The 25,158-nt window shown below is 39.6% G+C and overlaps 2 protein-coding genes across 3 annotated transcripts in view; one reads left to right on the top strand and one right to left on the bottom strand.

Annotated features, from left to right (window-relative positions):
- Positions 1-9,102: 9,102 nt before the first annotated feature.
- LOC128739138 (dnaJ protein homolog 1) overlaps positions 9,103-25,158 on the bottom strand; it is a 124,521-nt gene continuing 108,465 nt past the window's right edge. For both annotated transcript variants that reach the window (XM_053834535.1, XM_053834534.1), the window contains one exon: positions 9,103-9,901. In XM_053834535.1, the coding sequence (XP_053690510.1) occupies positions 9,665-9,901 (237 nt within the window). In that variant the 3' untranslated portion in view covers positions 9,103-9,664. The remainder of the gene's footprint in view (positions 9,902-25,158) is intronic.
- LOC128739139 (collagenase-like) lies at positions 20,634-21,578 on the top strand. The gene is made up of 3 exons (XM_053834537.1): positions 20,634-20,678; positions 20,740-21,115; positions 21,172-21,578. The coding sequence occupies exons 1-3, from the start codon at positions 20,634-20,636 to the stop codon at positions 21,576-21,578; spliced, it is 828 nt and encodes a 275-aa protein (XP_053690512.1).

Below are 25,158 nucleotides of genomic sequence, written 5' to 3' on the forward strand. Positions count from 1 at the left end.
GTCTTTTCTTTATGCTGCTTACCGCCGATTACATCAACCTCACGGCGACGGTAGCGATTGACTCACCGACACTCGAGGGTGGACAGAAAATCAGACGTCAAAAACAGGAGAATGTAATTTAAGTCGATAAACTCAATTGCGGCTGAAACAGTGGTTAATTACCGCAACTAAAGTAATTTCGGTCGGATACACAATACAACCGCAATATGAACATTAATAATAATCATAATATAATAAGGCAGTGAATAAAAATCAGAAATGTCAATCATAAAATTGCTTCCGATGTGGATTTCATTTCCGTAAACTCACATAACTCAGCGGGAATCCGTGCCATGCCATTTTCCCCATAACTGGAAGTTATTTACAATTGATCAGAGAGCAAGGTTTTCGAAAATCATTGAGATAATTAGATTGTTGGCTTCATCATTTCGGCATTTGTTGGTGTGAAGCCACTAAATGTTTTTATGCCGAGTCCTACGTGGTGCCACACACGTACGTATATCCTCCGCAAATAAAGGGAACGTGGCAAAATTAAAAGTTTTTAATTAAAATGTTTTTTATTTTTATTTTCTGCGTGTGTGTTTATCAGAATCGGTCGGTTTTACGAACTACCCGTTTGGGAGCTCCCTCCGGTGAAAATAATGAATGCACATGTAGAGAGGAAACAGCTTTCATTTAGTGCTTCCGATTTTCCGCCAGCGACGGATGTAAATTTCACTACATTTCGTTGAGTTTTGTTAATTTTCCCATTCCATAATTAATTATTGTTTAACTCGGGGTATTAATAATGAAAATAAAAGGAATTTGCAGTTCGTGTGAACGGCATGAAATAATTAGCGCGGATACAATTGTTCCGCGATGACTGATCGCCCCGGCGGAACCACATTGTGGTACTTGCGACCGCTAAAACCGGTGTCATAAATAGGTGAATGATGTTTGCAGTCGGTTAAACTTCAACCGCAGTGCGCGTAATTGAAAAACATGCAGTTGTATGGTCAACAATAACAACAACAACGACGGTGAGAATTTTGCGTCATTATTTATGTTGTTGGTTTGACTGCGAGTGAATGATATAATATATCTTACCTATTTACATATTTGCATTGGTAACCCGACCAGATTATTCTAGCAAAAATATCACAAATTTTTTGCTCCAGTTGATTTTTCTTTAATTGATCAAAGTGTGTTATAAATGTGATAGCAAAACTTGCGACACAGGAAATGTTTTACAAAGAATCTCTCTCGTTCTGCTACTTATAAAACGGTTTGTTACATTTTGATTTCTTGAAATAAACTTGATCAAATTCTAGCATAATTTGATATAGGGTAGATGTACCAGTAATAGTGGGCGGATCATAATTTCATAATTTGGGCGGATTTTAAAATAATTTAGAGACAATTTCAATTTTCTATTGTTAAATATATATTTGGTAACAGTTTTATCTATGATAGAAACTTGAAATATGGGATGTTGGTGCAGAAATTACAAGTTCCTTTTGAGCAGACCAATAAGGATCAAATTCGTAACAAACCAAGGTAAGTTAAAATAGGTGATCTAGTTTTCACAGTTTGTAGAACAGAAGTGCGCGGAACGATTGGTTAGTAACCATCGACGTTGTTTATACATTCAACAGTTTCCGCTTTGAAGATTTCGGTGATCGTCAAGCGTAACCCAGCGGGGGTGAAAAACAAACTCTGTTACTACCTGCTGCTATGATCACCTCCAGTGATTTAAAGACGGTAAACGAAATTCCACTCTTATAGAAACATTTTCCACTATTAGAGAAACATTACCACTATTGCAGGAGCACAGACTAATGTCAGGAAAAGCAAAAGTTTAATCCCACCATTACTGGAGCATCTACCCTAATTGAGATATGCCTAGAGCGGATGTTGTCATAATTTTTGTTATTTTAACTACTTAATGCAATTTTATATTATTGTACTTTTTACTACTGTTTGGCATGGCTAACTTCATTATCACATATCACTAACAGTTTTTGCAGAATTTATGGCTAGTCCCAGACCTGAAAATCTGAATCATACGCTGCCTGAAAGTCTATGAACAGACCCACCTGCAAGTTGAATTCTCAAAATTTGTCGAGGAAAAAAAATAAAGAGAAATTTTTAATCGAGCAAAAAAAATGGATTTTTGGCATTTTTACTTAAAGTTTAAACGTGAAAACCAGATCTATTCTTGCTCTTAGTAAATACGTTGTTATTTTTCATGCAAAAATCTACGAACAATAAGACAAAAACGAAAGAACATTTTTTTAGCCGGGTTTCGGAAATTCCACTGTTTGAACTTCCATTTCTATTTCGTGCTAGAAGCGTTAACTCAACTCGTACACTCATTTTTCGAATTTTTCAAGCTGTAGAGCCCACAGACAATTGATTTTATAAAAAAAATTTACTCAAATCCTACAAATTATTTTTTTGCCCCCCGATTTTTCAAGCCAATTTCCAAGGGGGGGGGGGTGACACAAACTTTGAAAATGATTTGCAATGGCCTTAAAAAGATCAGCTCCTTTAATTTTGGTTCATCATTTAATGTGTCCATACCAAGCAGCATCTACATTAACGCACCCGTGTATAAAATTTGACAGCAATAGAGCCCCTTTGTTTGAAGCACAATTCTCCGATAACAAGACTAAAACGGACCGCCCATCAGCATTTGGGTACTGTGAAATCATATGTGAGAGTGTATTACTTATACCGGGCTAACTTAGTTGGTTCCAATATATAAAAGCATGTGTGTTTGGAAATATTAACAAAATATTAACATTAACATTTTATGTACGTTATTTTCACAGTTCAAAATTTTGCGAGGGACCGTCGCTCATCACGATTAGCATCGCATCGATTTTAAGTGCGATCTCAAGGTATATTCGTTATGCGTCAGGTAGGATTGTAGTAGTTATGTGAAAAAAAAATTATTGACATCTTGTACAACATTTTTTCACACAAAACACAAGCCGCGTTACAAGGGCGAACCTGTTATCTCGCACATGGTTGGCAAATCAGCAGTAGTGGGCACCGCTAACCGAAAATTTAGCGTCGCTAACCGCTAATTAGCTAACCGAAAAAGTTAGCTCGCTAATCGCTAAACGCTAATAGATAAACTCAGATTAGCGAAAATTTCGCTAATCGCTAATCGCTAAATCTGAATTACCCAAAACATTTTTGTTTTGAGCATATACAATATATAGCGCAAATAACTGTCGAAAATTCATAATTTTTGGACATAATATATATGTATAAAATATGAACTGATTTTAGTAATTTTTCATACGATTACCCAGATAACTGGTGATGAACTCACCTATGTACCGCCAATTGGAATTGATTATGTACATAAATAATTTGACAGGATTATCAATTGATTTTTAGCAGTTGCGACGAAAACAGACAAGCAACTACACTCGATGCTTTGTTCGTATTGCCAGACGCAGCCCGGAGTGAAGAAGTTGGACATCGTGAGGCACTTCGTGTCCGCCGGATATAGCCGATCCGGCACATACAACAACCTCTCCCTTCTAGAGAATGGTTAAGTGCAGTAGAAGCTGAAAAGGGACACCAAGAGTCAGGTGCCCTCAGGCATCCGCGCCTTGGGGAGGTCGGACCTAAACAGTGAAAAAGTACCTCGCCAAAATGGACATTTTTAAGTGGATGCATCAGTCAAGGCTGGCTGAAGGCTGAAGGTGCTGGTGAAAAACATCTTTACGGCGAAGGATGACGAGACCTACTTGATGTTAGACGGCAACGACTGTCAAAGCACTGAGTACATTTCGTTCGAAAACAGACACTGATGAAGCCTGCAAGTCGTAGGCGAAATACGTATCTGTCGCGAATAAATATAGATAGTTGAATTTCAGGTATCGTATTCTACTAAGACGCTGCAAAAACTTCAGACATTACGCCCTACCAAGAAGCTTCAGCGAGAAGCGAATGTTCAGGCTGCTGTTCTTTCTTTCGGGGCTTGTGGTGAACGAGGATATATGCAGTATGAAGTGCATGCTGGAAGTTACCGCCTGGAGAACGTGGTTTTTTGGCCGCCCCGGCCTCGGTCCAATGTGCCAAAAGATCAATGGAGGAGATGTACCGGTTAAATATAATCATTGTATTGAATACCGTCAACCCTTCCGGCGTCCCGCAGCTGCAAACAATAGAACTTTTTCAATGTTTCATCGGCCATGACTAAGGTTCCGGCTAACTGCCATCAGGCCGACAGACAGGGCGTCGAAGCATTAGTTGTAGAAGGCTTAATAAAAGTAGCATTTAAGGAACGCTTTTGTAATTCTTTTCATATTCCTTGAAAAAGCTTTAAAAATAAAAAGCGAAACGTCGGAGGGTAACTAAAAATTTGTTACGATTTTAGTTTGACTACATACGCCATTTCCCAAAGAAGTTCTTTTAATCGCGGTCCGTATTTTGTTTATTTTTGTAATGCATACGTTATCACCACAACTTGTTTGTCCTTAAAGAACGAATCTTAGAAACTTAGTATCTATTATCCAGAAATATTCGTGTTTCAGTTCCATATTGCATGCTCTATCAGTGTCTGTTTCTTATGTTATTGCTGGAAATCAAATTTCGATTCAATTAGAACTCGTATGAATTCGACTTGTCTGGAAAAGATGAGAGGACCTCTTGGTATACATGATACTCCCTCTGTCATTCCCAGACAGTAATACTATTATTTTGGTGATTCAACCGCATACAAACTTGTTGATTTGTGACATTATTTCTGACCAATGCAATACAAAAATGGCGAGGTAAAGTTTGAATGATGTCACAATTTTCATGCAGCTTAGCGATTTAGCGGTTAACGACTTCAATGGTTTATTTTTAGCGAAGCTAACGGTTTCGCTAACGTATTCCAAATTTAGCGAAAACGTTAACTCGCTAACCAGAATTTAGCGCCGCTAACAAGCGATTTAGCGAGACACTGGCTCTGTCACCATCACATTGGTTCAGGAGCCATATTTTCACAAGGGATACTTTCATTCGACGGATATTGGAAACCAGAACTTTGCTGTTTTCAGCAAAAGTAGTATGACAAATCCTCGTTTGATGCCCAGGGCATGCATATTGTTGCATAGGTCAATAACTGCATGCCTCATCTCTGAGTTGACTACTCGAGATATTTGTGCAGTCACAGTAGAACTTGTCGTGGATGACGTCCATAGGCACTATGTCTACTGTTCTGCATACTTACCACATAACGAACCGTCTCCCAGCGACGATTTCAGAAATGTGGTGAGATACTACCTATTAAGGGGGCATAGTACTTTTTACACCATATTTTTGGCCTTATTTCAAATATTTTTTTCTCGATAACGCGGAAGGCGAATCGATTCGGGTTTTTTGCATCCTAAACATTGCATCTTAGACTAATATTTACACTTTTGTTTACGTATGGGAACGTCTTCCCCTCTCCCCTACGACTCCTTACACATGATTATTCGAAAAAAACATGATTTGCGGTACCATGGATTGGCGCTGGGAGTCTTATCCGAATTGAAAAATTCCAAAACGACATGAAAGTATATTAAATTATCTGGTGTTTGACCCATCTTTTTTTTAAATTCGAACGCATAACAAAATGGTGGACATTCAAACATAAAAGTAAGGAATTTCGTCGAAAAAATTGACTTTAAACATTTCTAAAAACTACAAAAATTACAATATCGAAAAAAGGATGGGTCAAACACTAGATAATTTTGTAGGCTTTAAAACAAAATAAGAATCATGAAAATTGATTGAGCCGTTCTTGAGATATTTATGGTACCGACTTTGAAAACCTGGTTCCGAGAAAAACGGCATTGAAGTTTTTATGCGCTGTGCAATCGTTCCAGACATGCGCGGTACACATAACTGTAACTTTGTCATTTTTTGGAATTCATCGAAACGGCTTCAAACACATATGGTAAAAATGTTAATCTTTTGATATAAGCAATAAAAAAATTTCGATTTTTTAAAATTGAAAAAGTACTATGCTCCCTTAAATGGGCTTCCGCTCATTGTAGGCAGTGAAGCCAATGCCCATCACATCATTTGGGGCAGCTCGGATATCAATCTGAGAGGCTCTGATTTGATGGAATATTTGAGTAGTACCAACCTTGGACTACTCAACATTGGCAATTGTCCAACTTTCATACGAGCTGGTAGAGAGGAAGTGTTAGATATAACACTCTGCTCTAACATGATCAGTCATGAGTTGGCACAATGGCATGTTTCAAATGAGACACCAATATCTGATCATTGCTTTATATATTTTGATCATTTGGGTGTCTCCTTGAACGCTGCAATATTTCGCAATTCGAGATTTTCCGACTGGGAACTCTTTGAGGAGAAACTGGCGACGAAATTTCAAGAATTCGAACCGACGATTGAGTCATCGATCGACTTGGATGTGGCTGTAGATGTCACAACATCTTTAATTGCGGAAGCTTTTGAAGTAGCTTGCCCGCTAAAAACTATTAAAACGACTAGAGAAACCCCATGGTGGAACTCTCATCTCGCGGAACTAAAGAAACGATGCATGAGAGCCTGGAATAGACGTCGGAGAGATGGCGTGGAGCCTTTCAAGCAGGCCCGGAAAGCCAATGCATCCTTAGCACGCACGAGCTGGCACAGGTTCTGCATCAACGTTTCCAGTTTCGGCGAAGCAAAGCGACTTAACAAAATACTGTCAAAATCAAAAGATTATCAGGTTAATAACATTCGAAGTTCGAACGGCGAATACTGTTCGAATGACAATGAAATCCTGGAATAACTCTTTTATAGTCACTTTCCAGGCTGTGTGGAAGCTGAAGTTCGAAACGATCCAGAAATCGTTTTAGGTGGCTTAGACTCATGGGCTTTTGCTCGGAGACTTGTCACAACTGAAGCGATTGAGTGGGTCGTGAACAGCTTCTCTCCATACAAATCTCCTGGAACAGATGGAATATACCCTATTCTACTGTAGAAAGGATTCAAGTACTTCAAACATATTCTGAGAAGGATGTTTGTGTGTTGTATTACTATCGGGTACATCCCAACTCAATGGCGGGAAATAACCATTAAGTTTATTCCTAAAGGTGGACGCGCGACATACGAGCAAGCAAAAAGTTTTAGACCAATCAGTCTAACGTCTTTCTTGCTTAAATCACTTGAGCGAATTGTTGATTACCACATCCGCGAAACAAGCTTAGTAGAAGTTCCTCTACATTCAGCACAACATGCTTATCAAAGCAACTACAACCACTTTATTACGTGATGTGGTGAATAAAATTGAGGTTGCTTTTTCGCAAAAGGAATCTTGCTTAGGAACTTTTTTGGATATTGAAGGCGCGTTTGATAACGTATCTTTCAGTTCCATTTTGGAGGCTGCTCGTTATCATGTGCCTTCAATAATCATAAAGTGGATAGAACAAATGCTTAGTAACCGATTGCTTTTTTCGTCGTTACGGCAAGCAAGCATTTGGAAGCAAAGTGTTTGTGGATGTCCACAAGGTGGCGTTCTCTCGCCTCTTTTATGGAATCTTGTGGCGGATGGCCTACTGAGGAAACTCAATGGTCTAAGCTATCCGTCATATGGTTTTGCGGATGACTATCTCATCCTAGTAGTTGGAAAGTGCATAAGCACATTATTTGACTTAATACAGCAGGCACTACGCGTCGTGGAAACGTGGTGCCGAGATACTGCACTTTCGGTTAATCCGAGCAAAACATCTATCGTCTTGTTTTCAAGACGTAGAAATACCAATGGAGCTCGCGCTCTGCGCTTTTCCAATTCGGGTGTTGATGTTGTGAACGAGGTGAAGTACGTGGGGTTGATTCTCAACTCCAAGATTGACTGGTCCACAAATATTGATTATTTCCAAATTAAAAAAGCGTGCATGGCCTTTGGGCAATGTAGACGAGCACTTGGTAACTCTTGAGGGCTTAAACCCAAATACATACACTGGTTGTACACGTTCGTTGTCAGACCAATACTGGCATATGGTTGTCTTGTATGGTGGCAGAGAGGTGAATTGTGACTGTCCAGACAAAGCTAAACCATCTTCAAAGGATGTGTTTAATGGCAATGTCTGGTGCATTTACTACAACTCCTACTGCCACCCTAGAAGCTATTTTCTACACTTCCACCTGAAGCAAGAGGCACTAATATGTGCTTATCCACTACACGCGATTGGCCTTTGGCAGTCTGTGGACGGTTCCACTGGTCATACTCGATTGTGGTTGCAAATTGTTGTTGAGGACAAGTTTTCCCTTGCTCCTAGCGATGTTACGCTCATGCGTACTTTTCCGTATAGGAGTTTCTCATGTGACTTTCCTCCTAGAGATGAGTAGATGTCAGGCTACATGGAAAGGAAAATTTCCGACTATGTGGTCTGCTATACCGATGGTTCCTTGTACGAAGGTCGCGCAGGTGCTGGTGTTTACTGCCGTGAGCTGAAATTGGAGGAATCCTATTCGTTGGGTAGTTACTACACGGTTTTTCAAGCTGAAATCTTTGCAATTATGTGGGGAGCTCAGCTTGCACTTCAGAAAGAACTGATAGGCAAGATTATCTACTTCTTTTCTGATAGCCAAGCCGCTATAAAAGCCCTTTGTGCGGCTAGTTCTAAATCTAAAACAGTCATCGCCTGCCATACCCAATTAGAAGAACTAAGCATTCTAAATGCCGTTCATCTGGTTAGGGTTCCTGGCCATTCTGGTATAACTGGAAATGAATGAGCTGACAAACATATATAGCATATATAGGGTGAGTCGTATTACCTATTTACGAAGGGCCGCGTTAGCTCCGGTATGTGTATATAAGAAAGCGAAGTTTTGCTCTCATATTAAAACCTTACCGTGAGCTCAACTTTAGTGTAATCGCAACGTTTTAAATCATTATTTTCCAGTTATAAATAATCAGATAATAATTTTACACCATTTTAGAGCCAATACTATTCTGGGTGGGGTGTGATAAAAGCACATTTGACGGAATGAACTCATCAGTAACAATAGAACGAAAAGTAATAACTTTTCCGATCGTCTAGACTACTAAATCATTGCAATACAATAGAATATATGTATATTTTTTTCATAGAAGAATCAATTAACGCATGTTTGAATTAAATTATAATATTCATTATAATCATCAGCATTGTTATACATATTGATACTTTATTCCTAGTGTTGAGTATGCCCGGATGTGGTTTAGCTAGAGGGTTGAGACATCATTATTCATTGGCTGCTGCCCTTACAGCAGCAACCGGAAGTGCGAAAAAGCCTTAGGCCGAACAGAAGCGTTTAACCTCAAATGCAGATGATAATTTAAATTAACACAAATAAAACATAACACCGGACGCGTGTCCACGTGCCAACTGCCTCAAATTAAATCGTATTGGGTTGTTAATATTTACATGTGAATTGATACAAAAAAATGCGCTGATTTCGATCTGATAAATAATAAACACAGAAAACAATTGAAATGCTTTTTACAAAGAAAAAATAACAGCAGCGACAGTGTGACGAAAAACGACAACGGAAACGAGTATATTAGACTTTTCTTTTTTTTTCTCCTTTAAACCGGCCTCAACGCAAGACTAAGCAGGAAAGTCGGAACAAAAATAATAATCAGTGGTGACCCCCGTGAACGTTGGCGAAGACGACCTCGCTCGCGCGGGAACTAGGAATTCGGCAGCATATCGTTCAGTAGTTCCTTCTCCGACTGGGTCAGTTTGTCGGGGAACTTGATGTCGAACGCCACCAGGAGGTCACCTTTGCGCGTCGGTTCCTTCGGGAATGGCAGTCCGTAACCCTGGATTCGCTTGACCGTGTTCGGTTTGATAATCTCCTGCTTTGTACTGATGCGTAGCTTCTCGCCCGTCATCGTGGGCACTTCGAAGATCACGCCGCAGAGAGCCTGAAATGGAACAAGACGAAATAAAGTTAACACGATTGGCGACGGGGCGGTTTAACCAATAAGTCGGTGTTACAACTAGACAAACAGTGACATCTGGCTGATTAATTATTTCTATGTTGTTTCTCAGTGCGAAAAACGCCAGCGTCAGCTGCGAAGGGTCACGATTCCGTATTAACTCCTTCGGTAATGGGACACCAAAAAACGGCAAACGGCAATAATGACTTCGGCAGCCATGCCAGGCAGTCGAAGCTGATCTGTGATTGCTTTATTTTTGTAACAAAATTCAATTAAAATTGTTCACTTCGTTCCAAACCAGCTGACTCCAAAGAAGCGAGTAACAGAGCCGACGACGACGACGTCGACGATGTCTAGCTAAAGCATGGGACAGACAGCATGTAACAAGTATGCTCCGCTCCCGATATGGACGAGTTATTCGCCACGAACAGATGTCGAATGTGTGGCTCATAGCAAATTGCCCGTTGTCACCAAATACGGTCAACCGATAGGAGGAGCAGGAGATACGAGTCTGACCGGTGCGAGTACGAGTGCAGATGCGATTGGATCGTAATCTTCGATGATCACACGTGAAGGTTCGTGTCAGCATTCGCCGGTCGGATCATGTTGCACCGGATCGATGGACATGCCAGTTTAATTGCAGAATTAAATTGTTCGAATTGAAGAAAAATTACGTTCGAGCTGCAGCAGCAGCTGTCACACAATGTGGCAAAGTGATTGATTTCTATTGTGACTCTATTCGGCGCTTGCGATGAGAGAGCCAAACATCGCCCGGCAGTAAGTGTAGGCTTTCAAACCCTTGCGAACCTACCTTCTGACTACCTACTGGCAAAAGCGCGGCCGAGGCGGAGAACCTAATCCACTTGATTTGTGTGCGCGGTTTCGCGCGCGGAGGCAGCAAGTGCGGTAGGCTTTCCATTTATGTGCGCGGAATTATGTCAGCCGCGTTCGAAAACGTTGTATATCAAATGGCAATACGCCAAATCTGGTTTCTCTGTCTTATAACCGATTAGCGGTGGAATACGGTTGCTGAATGATGCCGTTTACTTATACTAATGGTTTCAGGGGAATTTAATTGTGAATAGGAGAAAAAAACTGCTAGATTCTGGCACCAAAAGCAAAATTGGGCGTGCGAATTCACGGAATAACACGAGTAAAATTGAATCCAACAGTAAATAATTGACTGATCATAATTAGCAAACCTAGTTCAGCGTCTAGTTCTACATATCAGTACATAGCTGCGCAAAGTTATGTTTAATTAGAAACAACATTGCTTTGGTATACTGTTTCTAAGCTCTTTTGAAATAAATTTGACATATTCTCCGTTGTAACGTCACGGATTTTTTCCCAATAACTTTCTCAAACCTCTATCAATTCCAAATATCGCTATTGATTTGGATGGATTTGAAAGATTAGAAGTCTATTTTTCCTAATTGAGTAAGGTACCCCAGGGCAAGTGGAAATACGGGGGGAAAATGGGAACGGAGCTCAATACTCCCTTCAACCTCATTTTCTCCAACCGAACCTTTCTAGAAATGAAAGATACAACGCATGTATTAAAATTATAGATTATTTATAACAGGCATTCCAAACATCAAAATTGGACTTTAAATTTGAGCGTTATTTTCAATTTGCGTTGTAAGTTTGACGCACCTTTCTATAAATTATATTTTGGCCACAGGCTTTACGTAAAAGTACATGTTTTTCTGACAGTAGGTAAACATAATGAGTGTATTAACAAATTACACCCGAAAACTAGTTGTTTAATTTGACAAACGGCATTAAAAAAAATGGGTCGAAATAAGGTCGGCTCTTGAAAGCACCCGGGGCAAGTGGGACCTATTAAAAATAAAGTGTTTCAGCACAAAACTTCCTGTCTTAATACATTTTTTAGATGAACTGTCGAACATTTTCAATTCAATTACATAATATTTATACCAGTAAAGCTTTAAAATAAAACCGAAAAGGACTAAACCGAGGGGCCCCAAGAAAGAAGCCCACATGCACAGCTTGTGAGGGAACAAACAGTTTGGTCACATTTTGGTTACACCTAAACGATGTTAATTGAATTTGGAAAGTCTAATTTGATATAATTAAGCAAATCTGCAACTGGAATTGAAACAATAAAGTGTTGTGGTTATTATAACGTAACTATCTCTTATGAGTAGCTCTACCGAATTGGGCTTGGTAGAACAAACAGATCATAATCGTATTTTCGAGCTATTAAACAATGATTAATCATAAATTACGTCTCGCAAGAATTGGATATAACGACATATTCAACTACATTTCATTACAATAATGCTTTATAGCGTAATTGCTCACGATTTGTGCTTTATATAAATTGTAAAGTCGCCCGTTGTGATCTGATTTTGTTACGCTTTTTTTTATGAACCCTTCGTACAAATATTGTTTTTAATTGCTTCTTGCAATGGTTTAACATTGCTGTATATCAACTTACACAATTTACTATTATTTTATGTTTTTAAATCAAATTTGAATATAGGTCCCACTTGCCCCGGTAAATGGGGCAAGCGGGACCTATCGCCATAATTTTGAAAATTATGCCAGATTCATTTCATGTAAATTAATAGGCCTTAATCCTTCGAAGTGATACCACTGAAGAGTTTCTGTGCTGAAAGAATTTTGAAATAATCATAGGTATAGAGAACACAGTGGAATAAACCCAAACTATGCATTTTTAGGTCCCACTTGCGCCGGTGTACCTTATTAGGTTAGGAGCGAATAATATGGGATACAAAGTAAAATTGATTAGACGGAACTAAAAATTTAATTTAAAAGTCGTGTATACCACTGCGAGGAATGTTATATGAAAAATGTAAGATAAAGCAGATAGTAAATGGTGTTACGGTCAAAATTTTATTAATCAAAACTTGGCTTAACACCCCGTACCCTTAATATTTTATAAGTCTGCAGATGCGAAATGGTGCCTTTAATTTAAAGTGACCAGGGTATTTCTAAAATCTACATTGAACGAAGAAATGAGCCTCACGTTCGCCGTAAACTGAAATGCACATAAATTAATAAACACGTAAATAAAATCATATATGCTTTTCCATTAAATAAAACTTAAATAGGTTTAACCGTTTTTAATGATTTATTTTTACATCAATCCAAATTTAATAAATAAGCCTACATGTATGCAACACACGCTACAATATTTTATATTGTGAAATAACACGTAATTTTGATGCAAGCTGACCCAACAAACTTCGTATTACCAAAAATGAAACTATGCTGTACATAAATCCTGAGGACTACCCCCGCAGTCACAGGCAACACTCGCGGCCTGCGGCCATCTCGCCATGAATCATCTAGTGTTACTATAGGTAGTTGCTGGTGGTCTTGTTATTGACTAATGTTTTATGGAAGAGTCTAAAATTTCTCGAACTCGATTAGTTATTAAGTTACGCAAAAAAAATTGTTTCATTGGTATGAGAGTCGGCCGCCACTACCACAGGGGTGAGGGGTCTCAAACTATCATAAAATAAATTTATGCCTCTAAAATCGCCCACATGCCAAATTTGGTTCCATTTGCTTGATTAGTTCTAGAGTTATGAGGAAATTTGTATATAATTTGTATGGATTTGGGAAGGGGTCATAATTCCCTTCCTAAAGAGGTTAAAGGTCTCAATTCACTATAAAAAATACAAGGTATACAGCCCTAAGGGTTGTACGAAAGGGTGAGGTAGGACAATATCAGATCATCAGATCAAAGACTAATATAAAATGCATTTCTGGCATATCTATGTTTATAAGAATCTGTGAGTGCCAACATTCACTTAGAATGTAAGATAAGCGCGAAATATTCAGATTCAATTCTTCATTTAATGTAATGGTGGCTTTGAAAATACGTGGACGGGGATTCATAAGTACAACGCCTGCAACCATTGAGACATAGAGATTTCTTTTAAAAATCACTTGTGTGCATCATAAAGGTTGAAATGGTAATGAATTATCCTCCTACCACAGGGGTAAGGGGTCTCAAAACATCATAAAATCTTCATCATAAGAAGAAGAAGGGGTCTCAGTACACCATAGAAAAACATCTTACCTCCAAAAACCTCCACAAGCCAATTTTGGTTCCTTTGGTCTAGTAGTTCTCGAGTTATGAGGAAATTTGAATATTATATGTATGGGGCCCCCCATCCGAAAGAGGATAGAGGTCCTAATTTACCATAGAAAAAATTCTTCGCTTCTCAAACCCCTACATTCCAAATTTGGTTCCATTTGCTTGATTAGTTCTCGAGTTTTGAGGAAATTTGTGTTTAATTTGTATAGGAGCCCCCCTCTTAAACCCCCCTTAAAATTGCTCTCTTAACCCCCCTAAAAAATTGCTGGTCATTGTATCTATCCAACGATAAATAAATTGTTCAGTTTCGTTCAGCAGTTTAGTAGTTATTAGCATTTGAAATCTTTCATTCCAACGTTACACTTCTATTTTCGTTTTCACAAAGTGCTACCCAGTCCCAGTATAGTAAACAAAGACGTAGTCCTACGTCAAAAAAATCCTGCCTCCAAAAACACCCACATGCCAAATTTTATTCCATTTGCTCGATTAGTTCTCTAGTCATGCAGAATAGGGATGGGAACTATCATTAAAAATCGTTACTGATAACTATCAGTAATTTCGGTACGTTACAGATAACTATCAGTAAATATCAGTAATTTTACTCATCAAAAAATAGGAAATTGTGATATTATAACTGCGTTCTTCATTGTAAGTTTACTTTGTAATTTACCAAGCGGGCTTTATGGAGGCTCGCGCAATTACGGACCAGATTTTTACCACCCAGCAGATATGTTGGGAGCACATCGTGCCTACGGATGACAAGAACCAGTCGATCAAGACTAGCAATTGCACTTATTGATTGAACACGGCTTCCCAGATAAACTGACGCTACTGATCAGAGCTATTGGATTGGACAATCTTCGATACGCGGCGAGGGCTGAGACAAGGTTAAAAGATGACTGATATCATAGCTATGAACCTTGCGATGGTGGAGGCAACCTATGCCAGGTTGAAAGCAGTAGTCTAGGAAGATCAGATTAATAATAAATACGTCAAAGATCACATACATGAAAGGAAGAGACTCCAAGGAACCAAACGCGTGCCTCTCACGGATGGTAACCCTTGACGGCGACGAACTAGCAGTGGTAGATGAATTCGTATATTTTGGATTGCTGGTGACCGCGGACAACATTAGTAAGGAAATCCAGCGGCGCATTCAAGCGGAAAATCGAGCTTACTTTTCCCTTCGCTATACGCTACGATCAAGCGAAGTACTGAAAGCGAAGAGTAGTGGAGACGTATGAATCACGAGCTATAGGCATTGTTTGGAGTTAATCCCATCGTACATTTGGCGAAAGTCAGTAGGCTACGGTGGGCCATACACGTCCGGAATGCCGGACGATAGTGCGACGGAAACAGTTGTCTTCAACAACCTCACTGGCACCAGGAGCAGGAGGCTCAACGTGCAAGATGGCACGATCACGTCGAAAGTGATTTGTGACTTTTGAGACGACTAGAAAATTGGCGACGAGTGGCCAAAGTTCGAGGTAAATGGAGGCGACTGCTTGAATCAGCATGAGCTACCCCGGCTTTAGGCTACTGACGTTGACTACGATATATTGTGTCATCCACGTTTATCGTACGCAACTACCGACCAATAAGTTTAATCTAACTAATTTTTCTAACGGGACAACGTAACTATATCAGTAAATATCAATAATAGCGAAACCTTACTGATACTTAGTGATATTATTGCTTACTGATAACTATCAGTAGTTAATGATAGTTTTCCCATCCGTAATGCAGAAAGTTGTTTTTCATCTGTATGGAAGCCGCCCCTCTTAGTGGGGGGAGGGGTCTCTAACCATCATAAGAACCTTCCCTGGCCCCAAAAACCTCTACATGCAAATTTTCACTTCTATAAGGAACATCCCGACAGACAGACAGAAATCCATTTTTATATATAAGATTAAAAATCAACTTGAGCCCACTTTATCAAGCTTTAGCTACGATTTCGAATTGGTTAGGAGACATTTACGATAATTTTTGTATATTGATATACGAGTTGGTGCTATCTGGGTGGTAATGGCCGACAAAACCTACGTCAAAACTGAATTCGAAAAGTTTCCTGGGCAGGAGTTTCATACAGCAACTGGTAGGGAAAAGGTGGTAGACATTTTCAAACATATAAAATTGTCGAAGTTCGTTAAGAAATATCTTGTAGGGCAGATTGTTTGTATCTGTGGCTCGACAAACGATCCTGTGGCATCCAGCCATTACGGACAAACTACGGAATGGTATGTCGCCAACAGCATGCAGATGGTGCCCAAGGAAGAGAGTTCTCCTAACGGGTGGCAACTAAAATTTTGGAGTTTATTTCTCAAGCTGTCAAAACATATTTGAAAAGGATTATGTTTTATTAAAAGTAAAGATACATTGTCCATTGTTAAACAAATTAGTGAACATTTGAAAACGGTCCGCAATTGGCTGTTCGGCGAAGCTTCCGTTTGATGTCGGAACAGGAGCGTTGTAGGAGCCATCATGTCAACTTTGCGAATGCATCTCCTGATTCTATTCAACTGTTTGCAATTCGTGGCACTCCAGTTATTTTTGTACACCAAGAACTCAAAACTCAAAATCCCAAAGAAATCTTCGATTGGGCGACACTGAGCCAGATTTGTCGGGTTGTGGGTTTTGGGTACGAATGGGATCGAATGGGTTTTCAGGAACGATTGTGTTTTTGGCGCGTAATGCAATGCTGCTATCCGGCCAAAACACGCAGAATCCATCTGCATGATCTTTTTTGTAGAAACGGGATCAAAATTTTCTTCAATCATTTTGTTATGACGCATGCCTGATTCTATCATTCATTCGCACATTTATCCAGCGCGATCTTGATATAAGACCACAGAGTATAGACGGCTTAGTGGTGTAATTGGTTAAACAACACGCTCAGTCGAGCTGTGGGTTCGACTCTCACCTTCGCTTAGTCTATATTTTTGGCCTAATATCAAGAATTTTCAGTTTACCTGAATCTACATTTCTCGCATTAAACATTTATTCTTCCCCAGCTTGTATTTTATGTTCTGAGATACAGAAGAACAATTCATGGAATAGTATCGATCATTTCCGGGAATGTGCGTATTCGAAAGAGGGAAGTAACTTTCGTCGTCCAAAACAAAGCATTTTCCGGAATAATTTTTTATCAACCAGCAGCATTGAGATTTCAGCTTCGAAATCTGTTCCTCAATATATTCCGGGGCTCTTGTCTTCTTTCGGCACTTCATTTCGACTCTTTTCCATGTTTTGCAGATGTACGAATGGGAACAGTCGAACTTTTTTTGCTGCATCCCTTTGGCTCACAGAAACCTTGCTGTTGAAGACACGAGAAAGAGAACGAAGTCCTTCTGCGTCCATAATTTTGTCCATAATGTGTACAATGGACTCGCGAAATGCTGCTTATCTTGACGCTATTTTGAGCAAAACTTGGCAAGCTTAAAAAAACAAAAAATACAGTCAGAAAGAGGAGACCGAGAGCTAACACATACACACTCTCATTTCTCTCTGAGCTTTATTTATTTTATTTTTATTTATTTATTTATGAAGTCCAACAAAGCACCAAAGCATCAATAGACTGCGTTTCAACCAAGGTGTTCAACGTCGACCCAGTATTTTTGGACAAAATAAAGGACTGTCAAACAGTATCTGAAGTTCTTTGAGTAGAAATCGTGTGGAGGAATTCTGCAGAAGATTCCTACAGAATGACCTGTTTATAAAACCAGGATTATTGTATGAAAATCAGGCGGTTGAAATCCCCGGAATACCTATAACTCGGTAAAGGAATTGCCTATATTATGAAATAGAAATCCCCGGGATTGTGAAAGCAGGAATACTGGTATGATAGTAAGGACTGCCCGCATAAAGGTTGCAGCAACACTGAATTGGTAAAAGATGGAGAGTTGGATTTGTAACCCTCACATTATGTACAACCACCTCGTCCTCTCACCCCAGTACTCCAGTTTGTCGTAAGCTGGTTCTTGCTTCAAACAATGTTTCGGGTCTTCCCTAGGTTTCGCTAGACAAAAATTTCTCAACTGGATATTCAGGCATATTGCCGTATTGGGAACCACCTATAAACCGTTGACGCCATACCACTCCATGATCTTTTGAGCGATGGTATGTAGTTGCAAAACGCCAAATCCGGCTGAAACAGCAAGGAACAATCGAGTTACTTCAGGAAACACAGCGTACTTCTTTCCAGACACTCGTTTACGTTCTACATTTTCTGGTTGACAGTCTAGGTTTCAATAATTCAATAGCTAGGAGTTGCATGCTCACTGCTACAAACAAAAAATAGGATGAAAAAGATGCTGAAAACATCGTCCATCGTCGATGATAATTTCTCTACACTACACTATGGTCGAAAAAGCAAAAAATCAAGACAAAAATCAATGTCTCGAAAACTATTTGCTCTACAAATTTCATGCATTCAGAAGATTTCGTTTATAAAAAGAGACCTATCTTTTGGTATAATTAGTAACTAGGTTGGTTAGCTTTTGCGTGTTATAAAAGTTTTAACTTTTTATTCTTGTGACATAGAGCAATATTTCCTACCACAAAGTTGTAGATAATTTATTTTGAAGAAACTTTGCTGAAAAAATGAAAATTTTGTCTCGTCTATGTATCGCTATATAACGATTTTTCTAGATTGTGTCAGGGTAGGCCTTCAAAAATCAGGTTTTTTGCTCTAATATTTTTATTTGAAAACCAATTCGGAAACTGTGTTCAGATGATTTTTAGGGTATAAAATGATGCATTTTTTGGAGCTACTAGGTAGTTGCTATCTATTGTCTGAAGGAAGTTATAGAAGTTTTTGTGCCAATATATTATAGTTTTCCACGATCAATCAAAATGCATGGTCGAAAAGCACGTACCTGAATCTACAAAATCCAATGACATTTTTCCACACTTCTCCTGTTCTGTAGGAATTTCACGGCAACTCGTCTATGGGCTTAGCTGCACCCTCTTAGAATTCAATGAAAACTTTTTATGTGTAAGAAGTTCATGTAAATAAGCAACTTTGCATAATTAGTTTTTTCAAAATTGGTTTAGACTAACTTTTGGAATGCTACAAAATCGGTTTATCTCCTAAACATAATAAATAAGTAAGCTCTAAAAAACGCGTACATGTAGAGATATACCGTGAGGTGCCCTAATTCCGTGCGGCTAATTTTGGCTTCTAATTCCGTGCACCTGGTATTGAAAACAGAAATCTCTCCACAAAACATGCACATTTCCTTCAACATTGTTTGAATGCTTGGAAGAGTAGGGTAGGGTATCAATTCGTCAAATAATTTCTTTTAAGTCTACCAAAAATATGCAAAAAAAGCTTTGGATTCATCAAACTATCAAAATATGGCTCCTGGCGAGATATGAATCCTCTTCCCTATACGTTCAAACATTTTTTTTCGAAAATATTCTGCATGTAGCGCTAGGAAACCGCTACCTTTTGACCAGGTGCACGGAATTAGGCGCCGCACGGAATTAGGGCAGCTCACGGTAGTATCCTCCAGGCTCCCTAATTTAGATTTTGTATCAAGTTTCTATAAAAAGATTAGGAGATTGTGTTTCGTACAAAAATATTTAAAAGCCCACAATAAATCATTTGTTGCATCAATGCATTTTTATCAAAATTGTTAATAAAATGAATCACTGATGGAGTAGATAATTTTTAGTACTCGATTTTAATTTTCATTGCAAAGTCGTAAAAGATAAACTCACTCCGGCAATTTACTACCTATTTTTACACAACAGACCTCATGCAGACAGCTGATAGCCAGTAATAAAGAATGATTACTGAAACAAGAGACTTATCTAGGTTTGAAGCGTCCAGGTGTTAAAGCTTAACACCATAAAATAACCAATTTATTAACTAATAAATAATAATATATTAATCGTCAGGATTGGGAATATTCGTGTTAAAACATGACTGATAAATATATCGTTGAATCACATCCGTCGGTGCATGGAATGTTTTCCAGCAATGATCAACAAGTATGTTCAATTTTCTTTCAACTTCGCTAAAAACTATGTACGTTAACAATCGATATTAGCAGCTGAGAGCTAACGCCTACTCGTATACATTTCTTATCGCTGTCATGTTAATAAATAATACGTCATTCGCCTTTTAAAATTAAGCACACAAATCACAACTGATAACCAGCCGCAATCTTGGATTTCCCTGATTACCTCGGGAAGTACCAAATTTATCAACGTCGTATTGTTCATTTAGCATTCGTAATACGGAAAATACTGCAGATTTTCCCAAATTAAGACCCTGCAATTTTCGCCAACTATATTATAATGAAGATAGATGTTGAAATATAAATGTTCTCGTATTTTTGACTTAAAATAAAACCTTCTAAGTCAACAAAGGTTTTTTGACTTCAAAGAAGACTTATCTAATCAATCCCCGACTATCGTATTTCAGAGTAAAAAATCATCACACTATCCATCCAACGTTATGGAATCAATATTCGGAATTTCGCGTCCTAATCTAATCAAAACACTTATCCAAAGAAGCTAATAACCGTCGTGAAGATTAGCGAAATTACTACCCTATATAAAGAAGTTCGCTACTGTTTCATTACCATTCAGTAGTGTTTCGGACAAAATCGATCGATAATGAAGTTGTTCCTTGCTGTGATGGCCTGCCTGGCCCTGACCCAGGCAAGAATATTCAGAACTAAGTGTGTTGCAGTGCGATAATAACGAATCTATTTGATTGCAGGCGGCTCAGCTACCGTTCCAGCGCCCTGTTACCGTCCGTGACGCTCAGGATCTTGCCGCCCGGAGCCATGTCCGCATTGTCAACGGTTTCCCGGCCTCCCCAGGTCAGTTCCCGTACCAGGTAATGCTGAGAGGTTTCACTGCCACCGGTGCTCTAGCTTGCGGTGGTTCTTTGATCTCGAACGAGTGGGTCCTGACGGCTGCTCACTGTATTACTGGCGTTCAACGGTTCGAAATTGTCATGGGAACCATTGTGTCAGCTTCACCCGAAGTGCTGGGACACTCCACCAACTTTATCATCCATCCATCGTACAACCCCAGTAACCTCAACAACGATATCGGTCTGATCCGTCTCGATACACCGGTAGGCTTCTCACGTAAGTCATTTTGTTAATTAAAGTTACATGCGCTTAACTGAAAACGTAACCCGCAGAGAACATCCAACCGATAAACCTACCAAGTGCCGACCGTACCGGAGAAACGTTCTTGGATAACATTGCCACTGTATCCGGATTCGGACGCACCAGTGACACCGGCCCTGTTTCGCCGACTAAAAACTGGGTAAACATCCGTGTCATCTCGAACGCAGCCTGTGCTGCCGTTTACGGATCATCGGTTGTCGTTGCGTCCACCATCTGCGGAACCGGAGCTGATGCCGCTAACCAGAGTACCTGCCAGGGCGACTCTGGCGGCCCACTTGCCATTCAGGAGGGTGGCGCCAGCCTCCAAATCGGTGTAGTTTCGTTCGTTTCATCGGCCGGATGCACCTCCGGACACCCGTCGGGTTACGTACGAACCACTCACTTCCGCTCTTGGATCAATTCGCAGACCGGAATCTAAAACAACGATCAAGGCTTTCTAAGGGATGTCAAAGAAGTGATATGTAGCTAAGGTGACAAAGTATTAAAGCACTTTTTTACATACTATTCAAGAGCATTTTTTAAAGAAACCCCGCATACAGTACTGATTCCCAACATGAACGTAATGACTAAAACTGAAAATGACTATCAAAACTAAAACAAACGAGTTTTATCAAACAAGCAACAAAAAATTCAAAAGTATTAGCCATTACTCATGCAACGTTTCACAGCAAACTGATGCGCTCAAGTGCTACAGTTTCAATTCACTTTAATCTTTTAAGCTGGTAAAATCCTTTTACTCTTCAATCGCACTTATAAAATCAGTATTATGATTGCAGCAATCGTGATTGAGATATGAACTGAACAATATAATTGACGACAAGCTTCCTGGAAATTTTGTTGTGAAGTGATTTATTTGCATTTAACTTGCAGCAGCATTCTTTCAAATTTTATCAAATTTAATATTGAATAGTTCTAATCAAAGCCCAAAGCTAAATGGACCTATGATGAGGTTTCGTATTTATTTATAAATTGAACGGTAGGGTAAAAATTCATTCCAAATATAGTACGCAAAATACACCAGTTGTGCAATGTATTTATGAGGCAAAAGCTCTGTCATCTGTAAAACGCAAACGCATGTAGACACGATGATGAGAAGGAAGTGTTCTGCGTACAGCTAAAGACAACAACTGATAGCTGCTCGCCTTGGGACATCAAGATCGTTATCGGGGATATGAACGTCTAGCTCGGTAGGGAACCAATGTATAGACCGGTGATAAGGCCCCAAAGCCTCACACGCATCGATACGAACCATGATAACGGCCAAAAATGCATAAACTTCACTATTTCCTGGAGCCTGGTAATCTGAAGCACCCTTTTATCACGCAAAGATATCCACAAAGCCACCTAGATATCACCTGATCAACTTGCAATGAATTAGATTGATCATGATCATTGTTCATAGACGGCCAGTTCTTCTTTAACATCACGAACATACTCTTCCGCACCGAACATTGACTCTGACTATCAACTACCAATGTATAGGTACCAATCTGCCGAAAACTATGAACTATGAAGGAGGGGTAAAAGTACGATGGGGGTCAAAGTGCCATTCAATAATTTATCAGTGCAGATTCCGAGTAAATTGACTACATTGGCATGGATGGGTGACTACTTTGCCAGCTTGAATCTATCGTAAACATTTGTTGTTTACGAAACATAGTTGTTGCTTTATGGGTAAATGTTATTTTAGAGTGGTTTTGATGTAATATTTACTTATACGGCAAATACGATATTAACAGGAGGACATTACCTGTCGAAAAATTGTAACAGCGTTTTACATCACTCACATATTTCTTTTAAAAATGTGGTGAGAACAATTTACAAACTATCTTTCGTTTTTCCATAATTTGCTCAAACCTTGTAAAGCGCCTAGCGGGGAAAAAGTGCGATTCACGGACGAGGCAGAAGTGCGATTCATGGACGAAGCCAAAATGCATAGGTAATTATATTCCGGTCTAGGCACTGTATTACAGATACTAGAAATGGAAATCTGCAGGATACTGTGTGCTCTACAGATGCTGGCCGAAGCAAAACAGTGTCTTTCGCTGGTGAAACAAAAAATAAACGTTTGGTAAAGTTTCAATCTGGCGGAGGCTGCAGTACACCAGCGTAAAATAAAAAAGGTGCAAATTGAGAATATTCCTTTTTGAAACTCATCGCAGATTGAAGATATTATGTCCCTGTCAAGAAGGCTGTCACCAATAGCTCAAGGTTCAGTAGGGGATTGTAGTGCTTATGGCGTAAAGTGTTATGGTAGCTCGCGCAACCACGGACTAAATTTCCAACCATCCAACAGATCTTGCAGAAAAGTCAGGAGTAAAAAGTTCCCATGCATCACACTTTTATTGACTTCAAAGCAGCATATGATACAATCGATCGAAATCATCTATGGTAGATAATGCACAAACACGGTTTTCCGGATAAACAGACGTCACTGATCAGAGCTACAAGCCCTTTCGAGACACAGTGAGGGTTGAGACCTTTTAATATCGCTCTTGAGGAGGCAATCTGACAAGTGGATATTGAAACGAGAGCCACGATTTCTAACACAAGTAGTCAACTCCAACTTGTTTAAATGACTTTCCGTCCTAACACATTGCCTGATAATGACATTTCTTTAATTCACTCGGTTGTGAGCTACCGCTTTCCAATTCCTTGGATACCGTGTACTCTCCAGATCTCACTCCATTTGATCTAACCATGTTGCTTGCTGTGCTCCTGGTTGTCTTAGTTGTGTGGCATCCTTACAACATGCTCAGCCCATCGTATCCGTGCAGCTTTAGCCGGCTTTTGAATACTAGGTTTGCCATAAAGCTGTGCTGATTCATCCGCCTACATACTCTGTTCTCCTATATGCCGGCGAAGATTGTTCTCAGCACTCATCTTTCAAAAGCTGCGAGCTCTCGCAGATCCTCCTTGAGCATTTTCCACGTTTCATACCCTGGAGAATAACCGGTCTAACGAGCTTAGTCTATTCGAGAGGAATCATAAGCACGACCTCCACTGATAATACACCTTCAAATCTAATCCCAAGCAACAATGTGAGTTTTATTGTACTCTTATGGCGGTTATCATGACCAATTTTGGTCTTAAATGCCATCATAAGGTTGTAATAAAACTCAAATTGTTACTTGGGATGGCTGGGGTCACTGTCCGCCGCTGCCAATGTGCTAAGATAGACAAATTCGTCATGTACACCAAACATATCGCCGTCAACCGATCAACTACTGCCCAGGCGGCGTCGGTCGGTCTCGGCTTCACCTGTCAGCTTGTACTTTGTTTTAGAAATATTTACATTTAACCCAATCGTATCTGCTTCACGCTTTAGTCTGTTCTACTGTTTAGCCACTGCCTATGTCCTCAGCCCTCATAATACCTATGTCATCAGCAAAGCAGACAAATTGACTAGATTTGTTGAAGATCGTGCCCTGCATGTTGACATCGTGTTGGTATAGTGCTATGCTGAAAAGCAGGCAAAGCCCTCTGTGTGATTCGGATGAACTCGTCAGTCCACCCGAAATCCGAACACAGCACTGTGTTCCATAAACCGTAGATTAAATCAGTTTGATCAGCCTCCTAAGGAAGCCGTTCTCGTCCAAGATTTTCCATAGCTCTTTTCGATTGATGGTATCATATGCAGCATTGAAGTCAACGAACAAACGGTGTGGGGGAATCCTGTATTCACGGCCTTTTGAAGAATGTGCCGCAATGTAAATATTTGATCCGTTGTTGACCTACCGTCACCGAAGCCGGCTTGATTCGCAATTGATGATAGTTCGCGTAGTATGATTTGCGACAACACTTTGTAGGCGGTATTGAGAACGGTGATCGCATCGCACGATAGTGCTCACAGTCCAACTTGTCGCCCTTCTTATAGATCGCATAGATAACTCCATTTTTTCATTCCTCCTGTAGCTGTACTGTATCCTATATTCTGAAAATTAACCGGTGTAGATAAGCGGCCACCTTTTATGGCCCCATTTTAAAAAGTTCCACTC

The sequence above is a fragment of the Sabethes cyaneus genome, chromosome 3 (genome assembly GCF_943734655.1).
Source record: "Sabethes cyaneus chromosome 3, idSabCyanKW18_F2, whole genome shotgun sequence".
Lineage (NCBI taxonomy): Eukaryota > Metazoa > Arthropoda > Insecta > Diptera > Culicidae > Sabethes > Sabethes cyaneus.